Raw genomic sequence first — 15,121 nt, 5'->3', positions numbered from 1 at the left:
CAGCTGTGTCTTGGGAAGTTGAGTATAAAAAGTCTCACCGCTCATCTCAGGGAGACCAAATCCCGCTATCACATTCTTCCCAAATGCACCAAGGGGCTTAGGGTGGTAGGAAAGACAGACGAACCGATTCAATCAACTTGCTGCAAGATTGGCCTGTGTGCCTGATTTACAAAATGCAAGCACCACTTTCTCGCTTCATCATTCAAGCAATTCTGTGTCAAGATCAAAGTACGCCGTTTGGAGTCCATTTGGAAATTTCCATTTTATTCAGATTCGGTCTGAAAAATACAGCAAACTAAATCTGCTCCAAATTTGCAGCATCTTACGGTAGAACAATGTAGTGCAGGGAGACTAGTTTTACATAATGACTTGCACATCACACACACCTACAGCATGGTCTGCCCAGGAAATATAGCTGCTGAAACCAGCTTGTCAGTTCTCTCTTTAGAAACCACCACTGAAACAAACATAGCCAGTTTATAACCTATTTATTTAAGAGAGAGAGGCAAATTAGAGAAAAGGGGGAACGTTTGTGAGTATTGCTGTTCACAGAACGCACGAAAATACACACAGCAATCAACATTATTAAAACTGCCAGACAAGCAGGGATCACCCAGGAACAGAGCAGCAATCATAAGTCAGTCAGGTGACAGACCTGGCTGAGAGCAGGATTAGGACGGTGCTCGCATCCCTCCACAGGCATGTCTTTAATTACACTTTTATAAGGAGAAATTCTAAGAATATGAGTAGTGATTTATTTGTGATACAGAAGTGATGTGCAGAAACAAATGAGTCCATAAATCTTTGACGAGTAGGCTCTCGTCTGGGCTGATGACATTGTGCATGTGTGGGGTAAGCTTAGACCATTGATGAATAAACCCAAGAGCCACGACAGTGATGGCAATAGGGCTGAACCGTGCCATCAGAGAACAGAGTCTAAGGCTGAATCCCACTTCCTCCCCTACCCCAACGGCTTCTCCCAACCCCTCCAATTGTAGGGGCATGTGGAGGGGTAGGGTTGTCCGAAATTATTATTTTGCCGAGCCCTCCACCATAAGGGGTGTTCCGTGCCGCGCTGTGCCACGGAGGAGAAGCACTTTTCTTTACGTTGGTTTGCTCAGATGCACAGAAGTTTCACATTTATTTGTTTCATGTCTTTTAGCCAAGTTGGACTGTTTACGAGTTTTTTCCCCACCATTGGCTGGGGTGTTTCTGTCTATACTTTCCACTGTCTATACTTTTAATGTAATACACATTACTTCTCACTGTTTTCCTGACAATCTATCTGTCATAAACACTCATCAGTACCTTCTTAGCTGTCTTTTTGCCGGTACAGCCCTGAAGTACGATGCCTTTTGATGTTATTTTTTCATTTTTAATTGTTGTTGGGATCTTTTTCATGTTTTTTGTGTTGAGTGATATGCACTTCAGGGCCGCACACTCACAAACGCAACTAAGAAAATTGAGAGACACACAGGGTTTTGGATTTCGTCTGAAAGCAGCACAATCATTTAAAATGATTAAAATGCCACAGGAAATGATTTAAAATTGATCAAAAAATGATCAGAGCTAGTATTTAGGTTTCACATGATAGTGCGCTCATGCCTGCAGCAAAGATCCTCCAACACTACGTTGAAATTCCAAAGTCTCGAGGAAAGCTGCTAGCTTCTTCCTCCTTTAGCACCCATCAATCAAACGTTTCCCTCCATCAGTCTTCCTCCCACCACCTCACTCCTCCACATCGCCTCACATCTAAACTCTTTCGACAGGTCAGCGTACAAACACAGATGAATTACTTTTGGTTTCTCTTAAATTTTTTCCAATAAATTCAATTCCATCTATGAGCTTACTTTTCCAAGGCCTCCTAAAAAAAATAAAAATAAAATAAAAACTCTCAGGTTGCCAGCTGCCACGTCTCTCTTTGTTTTAGCTCTGTTGCAACTCAGCCCATTATACGAACACTCAAAACAACACAACACGACATTTTACCTTGTCTAGATCACCAAGCCAAGTGTTCCTCAAGAGCAAAAAGTTGGTTGTATTGATCCACTCTGGCCTCTCTGTCGTTTCATCTCAGCCAGTACAACATTTGAGGAAATGTTTGTACAGGAGTGAGGGATGTTGGGAGTGATTTAGAACTCCCTCCAGGGAGGAAGCACTTATGATAACGGATGTCTGGAGACATGAGGCAAAAAAATGATTCACGTTGGCAAATTTTTGCAGGAGCCTAAGTCGTAAAGCACCAATGTCTTTGTACTTTGTAGTAGTTAGGGTTAATGTATCCTGTAGTTAAAAAACAAAAACTGTTAAAATGATGCATTAATAAGATCAGCTTTTAAATGATTAGAAAAAAGGAAACAAGAGGAAGAAAAGGGTGGTTTTGTCTTTGACCAGAACTGCCTATAGACCTGGATGCGACAGTCTTTTTGACCCACAGGACAATTGCACCAGTAACTTGATTTAGCTCGTGAAAAATGCAAACTTAGAAAAATGCTGCGTTCATGTGGCGTTTGAATAATCAGAAGTCTGAAACACAACAAATCTTCCACTTTTTCTTGTGAGGGCCACATAAACTTTTCCTTCTCTGATGCATCTAATTTTAAACTCCTTATGTCTTTCTTTTATTGTGAAGCACTTTGGTACCCTGAAGGAGTTTTAAAGTGCTTTATATATATGCTTAGATATAAAGTTTCATTCATTCATTCACCCATTCATTTATCCATCCGTCTGTCTGTCTATTCATCCGTCCATCCATCCATCCCTTCATTCATTCATTCATTCATTCATTCATTCATTCATTCATTCATTCATTCATTCATTCATTCATTCATTCATTCATTTATGGATGACCGATGTTGAACAAACACACTTTATAGCTAAAAGATGATTAAAGTCACAGAGATATTTGTCCTGAAGAAGGGATGAACGGACATAATTTACAGATAATGGTTTGACCAGTGTGTGGGTGTGTGTGCAACTGTGGGGGGTGTTGTAGGTGTGTGTGTGTGAGAGAGCATCCTCCATGGCACTGTCTGCTATAGACTATAATATTCACCTTGGTGTGTTTTTACTTTTCTGGTTTTCTATAGTAACAGGGTTAGGTTCATGATGTGGGACACGTGTTCCTTAAATATTTGAAATGTTTGTATATTAAAACAAATGTTCCCACAGTTACGGCTTTTAATAAAACAATTCAAAAAATAATTTTCAGTTTAATTTTAACTTTTGTTTAATATTTAATATGGAAATTAGGAGGGCTCAAGAGAAAAATGGCATTATAGGGGCTACTCCAAACTGATTTGTTATTTTCCAAACTGTGGCCTTAAGACATGTAAGTTTAATCGGAAAATACGTTTGAGTATTTTGTTTGTAAATAATTTAAAATATGATAGATGGTACATAAAATCTTCTATAATTTCAAAATGACCTGCATAAGTCTCTCATTTGTTTGTAAATCTGACTCGGAAAGAGTCAGTGTCTCATCAGCCACAACCTTCACCGCACGTCACTGCTCTAAACACAGACGCTCCTTCATGTAGTGATAAAAAAACAATAGTCCAGGACTTTAGTATGAAAGCATGATCAAGGATTTCTGTTGAGCTGTGCGTTTCACTACAGGAGACATGCATGGCACAGAGGAGATCGTTTGACAAGGTCTCCAGCCAATCAAGACACAGAACAGAGTGCACTGTCTGGAAAAAAAAGCTGCATGATTGCTCAAAAAAGAATGAGCGAAATCGCGAAAGATGAACTGTGATGTAGAAAAGAAACACTGTCTTCTGTTCTATTTAACAGGGATTTTAGAGGGTTTCAGATCGGGGCACAGACTGCAGAACGGTGTAAGAAAATATTATGTTCTATGTGAGTCTTGATCGCGTGGCCAAATTCAAATTCAGGCATCTCTGATTTTGTTCAGGGGGCGGGGCAAACGTGGAGGCAGGTTGAATCCGGCCTACAAGCCGTAGTTTGTCAATTCCTGGGATGCATTGTGATTCCAATAGTGGAGCTGGTTGATAAAATAATTGGGCATTTTGTGGTACAAGTACTAAATTTGCCAAGTATTTACCTCTTTCAGAAAAGCATGTAAGCGACAAGATAATCAAAGATTTGAAAATATTTATATTATACATATTCTGTACACCTAAGTAATACTGCATTTTATGCATGAACAGCCCATATTTTTGAGAATGGAGCAAAATTGAATTTTTTTGTAACAATTGAATGTATGGCTCCTCCCTTTACAAATGGTCACCATTTTTTATTTTTCTCGTGCTTTTTCTGAAGGTTGGGATCTTGAGGTAATTACATGACAAATTTGGTGCTTGTACCACAAAATACACAATTATTTTATTAACCAGCTACACCATTGGAATCGCACTGTAACCCAGGATTTGTCTGAAGTGTCGACCTAACTGTCTCCGCTATAAGCTGATGTTTCTTTTCAAAGCGATCATGAACAATGAATGTTGATGTGTTCTTCTCATTTGAATGGCACCAGCCCAGAGCTGAAGCAACATGCATTTGGATAAGTGTAGGCTAAGATCAGGAGACAAATATAGGGCAAGCAAACAGGGCCTTCATCTGTTGGCCACTTTATGTCGTCTCTGCCAACTGTGCCTGGCATGCACATGTAAGAACATACGCTCTCTGATGTCTCAGCATGCCCCAAGTCCTGTGCTCCTGGGTGGGGTTTGTGATACTGATATTAGCTATGGGACATGGCCAAAGGATATCAGCAAAACATTGTTGTGGACAGATAAGAGTACATTTATAAATAGAAACAACAATCTGTAAAAAGACCCACACCGAAAAAAAAAAGTTTTTGGTGTTTTTAACATGTTGTGGTATTTTTCTGATAATGGGGGGTATATATGACACAGATTAAGCTTAAAATTGCTTTTCTGAGTAAGTCTTTATTTAAATTGTGAATCAAGAGGAGATGAAAAAAGGTCTTTGGAAAAAAATCATATTCATGACAAAGAAAAAATATGCTGGGCAGGCCTCAAGCTTCCTGCTCCAAACCCTCAGCAACGGGGAGGGTAAGGGGGGCGGGGTTGCTAAGTACAGGCAGTCTTGCCTGCAACTCAAAGGTGAATTTCTGATGAAATTCTTTCGCTCTGCAGAAACTATGTCCTTGAAAACAACACAGGATTTTTGATTTTGGCTAAAAAAACATCATAATCATAATTGACCATTGGGAAAACTTTAAAAACAGATTAAAAGATGATCAGAGTGACTTTTTTTATATCAACTTTTAATTTTATTTCCAAAAGAACAACCTGGGAAAGCCTTTAGCAACACAATATGCTGCTAGAACCAGTTCAGACATACTGCTTGGGGGGTATTTTAGGATAATTAGCAGCTACAAATGTGCTCAATGTAGGTCGACATAAGAATAAAGGCTCAGAGATAAATTTGTTTAGGGTTTTGCTGTTGTTTGGTTTCTGCTACAAATGAGCAAACTTCAAAAATGTTTTTTTAATTGGACCCATCTTTACTCTTTTGGGCATTTTACAGATTTACAGATTTATAAAGTATAGTAATTAGGTTATTTGAGGATCTTAACTCCATACCAGGCCTGAATTTCCTTATTCCATATGGTGAACTAAAGATTTTCCTGTTTGTTTGGTAAATGGTAAATGGCGTGTACTTATTTAGCGCCTTTCTTCCTACAAGGACAAAGCGCTTTACAGTCACAGACCCATTCACCCAGTCACACACACATTCACACACACATTCACACACTGGTGGCAGCTCCGCTGCCAAACACAGGCGCCCGCCTACCACCAGAGGCAAGGTGGGGTTCAGTGTCTTGCCCAAGGACACTTTGACTCATGGGCGTGCAAGGCTGGAATCGAATCTGCAATCTTACGATCATGGGTTGACCGCCCTGCCGCTGCACCACGGCCACCCCGCTGTGTTTGTTTGTTTTAGCTTTTGGCTACAAGAGAAGAAGTTGTGGTCGTTTGTGCCTTTTTTGTACCTGGAATGGGTTGATATCAGATCCTGAGTATTATCTCCCATTCACCTAATGGCAGCTAGATCTCAATCTTTTCTTTTTCATCTATCGTTTTAACCTTTTCTATTTATATTTATTTGTATTATTATTATTAGTTAAGTAATAATAATAATAGTAATCTTGTACCTCAGCTGCTCTCCAGCACAAAAACATACTTGACTGTAAATTGGTGATTCTAAATTGTCCCAAAAGGCCGTGTCACACAGCAACTATGATCATTTTTTGCGCCATTTCCACATATGAAATTTCAGTCTTCCGTAATACATGCATGATATTCATAATTTACAATTGTTTCCTAGGTTCGTCATTCGTCGTTGTGCACAGATGTCCGTCGAGGGTTTGAGCCGACGGGTCTTTACGTGAATTCGGTTTTGAATTGTTAAAAAATTTTGGTCGGCTGAGAATTACACAATTTATGTATTGTACGTAACGCATACGGAATATTGTGGCTTTCCACAAACTTTCCACGAATGTCTAACGACTTTTCACGCATGGTGTGAATGTGACAAGGAGTTGTTTTTTGTACCCATGTGTCACTGTAATGGACTGGCATACTATCCAGGGTGAATCCTGGCGGGGATAGGCTCCAGCAACTCTGTGATCATAATGGAGATAGATGAGCGGGTTTGGAAAATGGAGAAATTGATATTTGAAAAGTTGACCTGTCAGTACCTGAGTAGGTTACAGGTACCCTGTGACCCTAATCAAGACTAAGTTGGTATAGAAAATGGATAAATTGAATTATCGTTGGAAGGCGGTCAGCTGTAATTAATTATAATTATTAATCAATTTAGACAGTTCAAAAAAAGTACTACATTAATATCAAAAACAACCTAAACTTTTTAGGTCATTGCTTTTATTTGGTGAAATTTACAGATTCCAATTCATATACACTTTCAGTCAGTTGTGTACATGAAGGAAAGCTCCTCTAATGGAATCCTGAAGCCCAAATTCCATCTTTACTCCTGGATACTCGTGTCGTTTTTTGCTATCAAACCTCAAAATGAGTCTTTGTGTGCAGAGGAGGCATCATAGTGCTGTATGTGTGGTTGTGAGAGGCTAGAAAGAATGAGAGATGATAAATCACCTTGGGCTTGGCATCCCAGAGGGGCATCTGCTCCATTCTCCTCCTCCTCTGATCACATTACTCACCATCCCATGGAATCAATACATCAAGGCAGGCGTGCAGCCAATGTGGATATATCAACTGGACAAGATAAGCAACTAAGATAATGCAAACGTGTACATTTGTTGTTGTCCTTTCTGGGAAAAACACATGCAGTGTCACAGCACAGATTTAAAAATAAATGCTGTATCTTTAGCCACCAGCTAAAACAGTAGCTACATTTCAAAGATGAGTAAACAGATTGTTGTAAATAATCAGCAGCTCATGTGCTTAGATTTCCTAAACATCCTTCCTTTCTTTTCCGCTTCTTCAGGTCAGGAATGATCTAACCAATGAGTTGGAGAAGGCAGAGATTCAGATCGCCGACACAGAAAGTTTCTCCAATGACCCTTGTGTCAACGTGAAAAAGCTAAAGGTAAGTTAGTAAGTTCTCACCTAACTCAAACTATGTGTTATGGACCTTTCTTTATGTACAAGAATGCTTTTTCCATTCTATTCTTCTATCATCTAAATGAAACCAAAAATTGTTGTGATATCACACTAATCCATGTTGTTTTAATCCTTGAAAACTGCTGTTGATGGAAGAGTGGTCCTCATGCATGTTTGTCAAATAGATCCATTGATCCAACTCAACGAAAAACTGACTAGATACTGTAGGTGTTAAACCCTAATAACAAAATAAATAAACCCTAATAACAGGAGCTTTCAGGTGTTTTTCTTATGAATACTGAAGAACACATTGAGTATCATCAGAGCAGAATCGCCCCGATTGCTTGGAAATGCTACACCTGCTGGTGACGTCATCCGAGACTGGAATTTAACGCCCGTAGTTCAGTGGCGTGTAATTCGCTTTGTTTAACCTGTGTTTAAGATAAAGATAATGCGATGATGGAGCAACTCTGTCCAGAAAAAATGTCTTTTTAACACTTCAGATGATAAAAACTTAACTGAAGGAGTTCGGAAATACCCGACTTCACACTCACACACACAGAGAGAGAGAGGGGCTGCACGGTGGGGCAGTGGTTAGCGCTCTTGCCTCACAGCAAGAAGGCCCCCGGTTCAAGTCCCGGCTGGGGGACATGAAAAACAAATCAACAGGGGACCTTTCTGTGTGGAGTTTGCATGTTCTCCCTGTGCATGCGTGGGTTTTCTCCGGGATCTCCGGCTTCCTCCCACCGTCCAAAAACATGCTACATAGGTTAATTGGCAACTCTAAATTGTCCATAGGTGTGAGTGTGAATGGATGTGTGATTGAGGATATTCCACCCTGCAACAGACTGGCGACCAGTCCAGGGTATCCCTTGCCTACGCCCAAGTGGCCGGGATAGGCTCCAGCAACCCCGTGACCCCGAAAGGGAATAAACAGTGAAGAAGATGAATGAATGACACACAGAGAGAGCAAATCACTAGCATTATTATTATTTTTTTTGCCTATGTATTACCTTTTTTTTATTGTAACCAGAGATCAGTGGAAAAATAATATCTAACCTATTTATTAATAGATTGTCAGTACATTTTTATTTGTTTCTTATTCTCAAAGTTTTTTGTTAATTTGTTAACTGTATTTTTTTAATAATAGAGATACTGATAGTTTGACAACTTCTGTAGAATTTCATTTTTGAAGCTGAAAGCAGCAGAAATGTTCTGTCCAAACATATTTTTTTAATGTCAAAATGAATACTTTAACATTTCCCCAATCTGCTTCATATTTTCTGAAATCCTTAGCTGTCAAATAGCAATACCATAACATACAAGCTATATTTAACTGGGCAATCCTTACTAGTAACATGAAGCAAATTGTTTGTTAGCTTTAAGGAAAACAAAAACAAAAAACTATAAATCATTTAAAAAAGTAAGAAGCAAAATGAAGCTCGTTGAAAACAGAGATTATTTTATTCTGGGTTGCTGTGCGAGAAAAAAGATGAAAAGGATGAAGAAAAGAGACGGAAGAGATTAATCGTATGTGCTCTGCATGTTGAGGGCCTGATGCTCTAAGCCGACATCCCCCTTCCTGGATCAACTGTAAATATGCAAATCACAGCGTAACAGTAAAAACTGGGTTTGGATGGGTTTTCTTAAAAAGACTGTTCCCCACCTATCACCGTTTGCTGCTTTTTATGACAGCTTTTCTATTTGATTAAGGCAAAGGGGAGCACCAAAACCAATGCAGGGTTTTGATTTATTTTGATCATATTTGGTTTGCCATGTCAGTGTTCTGTCGCTTGTTTTTGGTGGGGGGTTGGATTTGAATCAGAGAGGCCTCAACGTCTCTCTGTGATCCACAAATAGAGCTCTTGCACAAATCTGTGATAGTCTATTTGAAATATTCAGAACCTAGTCAGGCAGGAGTGCACCTGGACATTTTTGCGAAGCTCTTTTTTCTTCTGGGCTTTTACTTTTATCTTTTTTTTTCCTCATACTTATTTTTTTTAAGTCTAGCACTGACAAATTTTGTATTTTTCTATCGCTTTCAATGTCGAATTTTCATGCAGTTACAGATTTTCTCTTCAGTTTTTGTTTATTTTTTTGTAACCGAGGACAGATGAGATGTTGTCATTAAAAAAAAAAAAAAAAAATGCCCTTAAGACTAAATTAGGATCAAAATGCTTTGGAGGTAATTTATATTTATTTATTCTATTTTCTTTGTTTTATTTACTGTGCAGTCAGGATTCTTGCAGTTCAAATATTAAACACAGCCAGTGGGTTGATTTAAATATTTTTTGGTTCTCTCTCATGCAGAGTGTATGTTTGTAGCACCAAACATAAACCTAAGAATATCATGATCCTTTTTATTTTGTATGATGGTGGTGGATTATAAATAAAAAATGTGCTTCGGGATGAACTCTCATAAAAATACAATGCGCAACGCCACAGAGTTTTGCAACAAAAACAATGAAATAATAAAACCGCTGGTGCAAAGTATGGAGGGTTTTAATCTCTTCTTCTGTCCCAGAAAAAAAATATAAACTATAAATGGGTGTGGCATTTACAGCTACCAAAACTCAGTGCCAAGTTGGGACTGATACTGACATATATGGTACTGCTGGTACCGTAAAAAAAAATTGGATTTTGGTGCTGTATTTTAGTGCCTCATTTTGTCAATCACTTTTATTCTTTTGAGTTTTGCTGTATATTATGTCCAATCATCTTACCTTTCCAGCGATTGTGGCTCATATAAGAATGGATGAGGCTGTGAGGGTGGGCGGAGCTTCATTCTAAGTGTCAAAAGCCAAGTGAGCAAAAGTTTGGCTGTACTTCCCATATTCGAACTTAGTGACCGGATGGATAGAAGTGATGTAAAATTAACACATAAATGCTAAAGGAGGGTCGAATTCCAGGCCTCGAAGGCCGGTGTCCAACATTTTTTCCAACCAAGCTGCCATTGAAGCTTCTTATTGGCTAAACACACCTGATCCAGGTAATCAGCAGCAGAAAAGGCGGGGTTTCTGGAAAACTAGCAGGAGGCCTCCCCTCGAGGCCTGGACTTGTACGCCCCTGTAATGAAACAAGCATCTTCGGCACATTCAAGCACTCTCCTTCACCCAGTGATGCTGCTTCATCAAACTTAAAGGTTTTTTGGGGAAAAAAAATCATAGTTCTTCTTCTTTTGAAACACTGGTTTGAGCACCATTTAGGCACTGGAATCGTTTCAAAAATACAAGTTTGGCACTGACACGAGATGAAATCCAAATGGTCAGTTTTACTGGCCCCTTCACTGACTAGAGTTTGGTGTAAGGGCGCCGTATAACAGCATCACCTGTACATGCAACTTCCGTTACTCTTACAAATACTTCAGCATAAATATATCACATAAAGGACAATGGTACGATCTATTTTTAGGACATACCTTGAGGTGGCCGGACGAGTCTCAAGACACACCTGAACCCCCCTGTCTATGACCCTCCACAGGAGGCTCAAAAACCCACAATATTCATATGGGTCAACCCCCATACTAAGGCTGTGACTAAGGCTTTACTGGCAGAATCAGGCAGAGGAGCAGCTAAATATAAAGGCAAAGGCATGGGGACAAGTGAGGAAGGAGCTTGATTGTATCCAGAATGTAAGGAGATTGTGGGGGAGGGAGTCAGAAATGACAGGTTGGAATTTTCAAAGATTCCAATCAATTCGTCCTGCCATTTTACAACAAAGGCTGTGGTCAGAACTGGTTTCTTAGCTGTAGCAGTTTATGACCCAACACTTATGACTCCGTCCCACAAAAATGAGCAATGAACCGTTTCATGTCAGTACAGCAATCGTTGTACATGAATGGAGGGAGCAACATATGATGGGGTCTAAAATCACAAACTCAAGTTTATAAGTGTGTGCTCGATAAGCCTTAAAAAGGGCAAATTGGGATTATGAGGTGAAATGCTATACTCATCTGACAATTCCATGAATCCCCATTATTAAATAATTATTACCCTACTTTTTTCTTTTACCCTGTTATAAACAAAACAGTCAAAGCTGCCCTTTGAGAACAGTAATTGTTGCAGTTACATAAAACTTTGAGCAATAGGGGTATTGCCAGGCCCTTTGGTGCCCTCAGTCCATTCGTAGTGCACAAACAACATGCCCTTGCCTTTAACTATGCAGCGTTTTTTAGTCGTTGCTAGGCCGGCTGGGATTTATACCGAGACTATGACCGGTGGTCATAGTTAGTAATTAGGGTTAAGTGCCTTTTCCTTCAGTGTAAAGCAGTAATATCGAGTTGCTGCTGCCGTGTTTTTCTTTCCCACATACAAACGCAATTAAGAAAAAAATGCACCCTATAGGAAATGTATGGTTTGATATACACTTACTGCTACATATTGCATATTGTAGCAGTAAGTGTATATCAAACCAAGTAAATACAGATGCATATTGTGAAGTAGAACAGAGAAGATACTGTCAAAGAAATCTTCAAAACGGCTCATTATATCTTTGATAAGGGACCTGAACAGGAGTGTTTGAAAATTAAGATGTGTGAATTGTTGCTCCTCCAGTCTTAGAATTCATTACATGAGGTGTGGTCTGCAAATTGGCTTATGATAAACCCTATTTATGTGATTTACTCATGTAGAAAAACATCAGGATTCAATTGGTTCAATGGGATTACGTCTGGTTTGAGTCCATCCATTTGTTGTTGTTCTTTTTATCAAAACGACTGTTTTTCCACTGAATATTTAGTTCTTTAATAATTGAAAATAGCTCAGAAAGCATTGCTGGGTATCCGTGGCAAAGTGCTGAACTGGTTTGATTTAATTCACAAGTCCTCCTTCATGTTAGTAAGAGCTCTATTTAGGCGATCTCGTTTTTTTTTCCACTGCTCCTGATTCACGAATTGAAATTATTTAAAAAAAATGATATTAAAGTCTATTTTACCTAACAGATGTCCTTCATTATCAGAAAATTGCCACAAGAACACGCTAAAAACACCAAAAACACAATTCTCATTAGAATAAGCCATAAAAAATATACAGATATGCAACTTTGGCCTCATGTTTGAATGAAATTGTCTTGTGTTACAAAAATAATGAAGGACATTGATTTAAAGGCACTTGACTTTATCATTGAATAAGCAAAGATTGATGCAACTGAATATATATATATTTTATTTCCATTAGAAAAGTTTAAATCTTCTGTTTGTTTTTTTTGTATGTCACATTTCTGGACTCAAATTTGCAAACATTCAGATATGAATGTTGTAAAAAGAACTCAAGACTAAAACAGGCGTTCAAAATTCTATTTCAATTTTCTTTACCATCTCAGTCAGCTGGCTGACATTTGTCTGTCAGATTTAAATCAAAGCTCAGCCAAAGCTTCTGTCACTTCCAGCTTTACACAGATGTCCATTCAATAAAGCGTCTGACTGGTGTATGCATTCTGATTGGTTCTCATCAACAGTTTCTTGTTCAAGCCTGGATATGTGTCATGTATGTAAAAAGGGTTTTAACTCTTGTGCTATCTGGTGGGGTCATCTGGACCCCACCAGATAGCACAAAGGTTAAAACTCTGGTCTCTTCTAGTGGCCCTAATAAAGTTCCAAAGGGAAGAATATGGGATACGTGTGGGACTTCAATAAAATAAATGTCTGCCAAGCTGATTTTGGCCTTAAAAAGAGGCACCACACTTTCTGTAAGCCGTGTGACCCACTTCAGACCAAAAGCTATAACACTGTTTTTACCACTCAGTGCAGACTTTGCTTTACAGGACACAAATAAGAATAGTTTTACATAGAAAATAGGATTATTTTTTTCTTTTTTAGTGAGTAACTTCATTTTTCATTTTTACTGCGAGCATTACTTGTATGCAATATCATCCTAAGTGCTACATTGATGCAGCTCTATATGATACATGTAAGGTACAATACTATATCTGGTATAATTTACACAGGTTGTGTGCTATAAAAATGGATTAAATCATGTTTTGTTTGTTTTTTAGGACAACGATGTGAGAATTATCATTGGGCAGTTCGATGAGAACCTGGCCTCTAAAGTCTTCTGCTGCGTAAGTCAAGAAAGTCCCTTTGTAACCCTTGTGCTGTCCTAGGCACTTTAACATTGGGAGTTGGGTCATCTAGACCCACTAGACAGTGCACTGAACCTGTTTTCTTCAATGATTTGTGAACCTCACTGGTGTCCATGGATTACATGAAATCCTCTTCACCTTTATCCACCTTTATCATGGTAGGGAGAACATGTCAATGTAAGGGTGGGGTCATTTTGACCCCACAAGATAGCACAAGGGCTAAACAAACCGATCGGCTTTCCTAATCAACTTTCATGTTTTTGCACTCCCAGTTTGTTTTAATCATGATCGTTTAAGGTTAAACGCTATTTGACAAATAATAAGCCTTTTCCTTTCCTATTGTTTTTGCAGGCATATAATCTGAATATGTTTGGTAGTAAGTACCAGTGGATTATTCCGGGGTGGTATCAGGGCAACTGGTGGGAACAAGCCAACAACACCAACTGTACCACGAAAAAGCTTCTCACTGCTATGGAGGGATACATAAGTGTGGACTTTGAGCCGCTCAGCTCTCGGCCAATTAAAGGCATCTCTGGCAGGGTGAGTAACACCAAAAGAAATTAATTTGAAATGGAACCTTCAGGAAGCGAGAGCAAATTGTAAAAAAGGATTTCAGTAAATCCTTTTCGTATTCCAGCCAGGTTACCTGAGTGGAATGTAGAGGTTCTGTATAAGTTTCTATGACAATGACAAATACATATGATGCAACCTTTGTGAAACCAAAGACTCCTGTCTGACTCCAAACACATCACGCAAAGACTACTTTAAAGCATGCAAGGTTGTAAATGATTTTTTGAAACGGGTATGAAACTATCAAGAAAAAGCTGGACTAAAATCTTGGTCACAAACTCCACAATTTTTATTCCAGTTAAAAAAGTTTTTAAAAAAAAATTAACCAGTGACTCCTATTATAGCATTAGACTTTCATAGTATGTATATATTCCAGTCTTTTTTTGTCTTTTTTTAACATTTTGGCTTCTCCCATTAGAGGTCGCCACAGCTTTCATTGATTTGCACAGGTGGTTTGGCAGAGATTGTTACACAGGATGCCCTCCCTGACTTATAGGCAGAAGCATAAAGGGTCCTGCCTAAGGAGCCACACCCATATTTAGCTCATCACGCCTTAGGATAAGTGAGTAGGTTGCAAAGTAAAGAAAATTAGCACTGTTTTTAAAGAAATATATCAAGTTTTGAAGTCTTGTATACTACTTTTTTTTAATGAAGGGGCTTGCTTTTATCAAAAATTAAAACATAAAAGGTATTTTATACATCATGGTTCCATCAAAAGGCTTGAGTTGTTTAAAACCCACTCCAATCATCTTTTGATATAATGTCAAATTGGTCTCAAAAATGCACGCGTTTTTTTCTAGGATAGTGGCTCTGCAGGGCAGCAGCAGTATTTTATTAGAAATTCAACTCCAGGTTGTCGACACTCGGTTCTTAGCAACACCAAACCCCCTCCCCTCCCT

At 38.8% G+C, this 15,121-nt stretch overlaps 1 protein-coding gene across 1 annotated transcript in view; it reads left to right on the top strand.

The window, feature by feature from the left end:
* gabbr2 (gamma-aminobutyric acid (GABA) B receptor, 2) overlaps positions 1-15,121 on the top strand; it is a 207,538-nt gene that overhangs the window by 102,407 nt on the left and 90,010 nt on the right. Inside the window, exons 4-6 of the mRNA XM_023959777.2 lie at positions 7,459-7,560; positions 13,566-13,631; positions 14,004-14,192. Of these exons, the coding sequence (XP_023815545.1) occupies positions 7,459-7,560; positions 13,566-13,631; positions 14,004-14,192 (357 nt within the window). The remainder of the gene's footprint in view (positions 1-7,458; positions 7,561-13,565; positions 13,632-14,003; positions 14,193-15,121) is intronic.

Source organism: Oryzias latipes, chromosome 11 (genome assembly GCF_053564925.1).
Source record: "Oryzias latipes strain Hd-rR chromosome 11, Olatipes_Hd-rR_3.1".
Classification (NCBI taxonomy): Eukaryota; Metazoa; Chordata; class Actinopteri; order Beloniformes; family Adrianichthyidae; genus Oryzias; species Oryzias latipes.
This window is presented reverse-complemented; position numbering and strand designations above follow the sequence as displayed.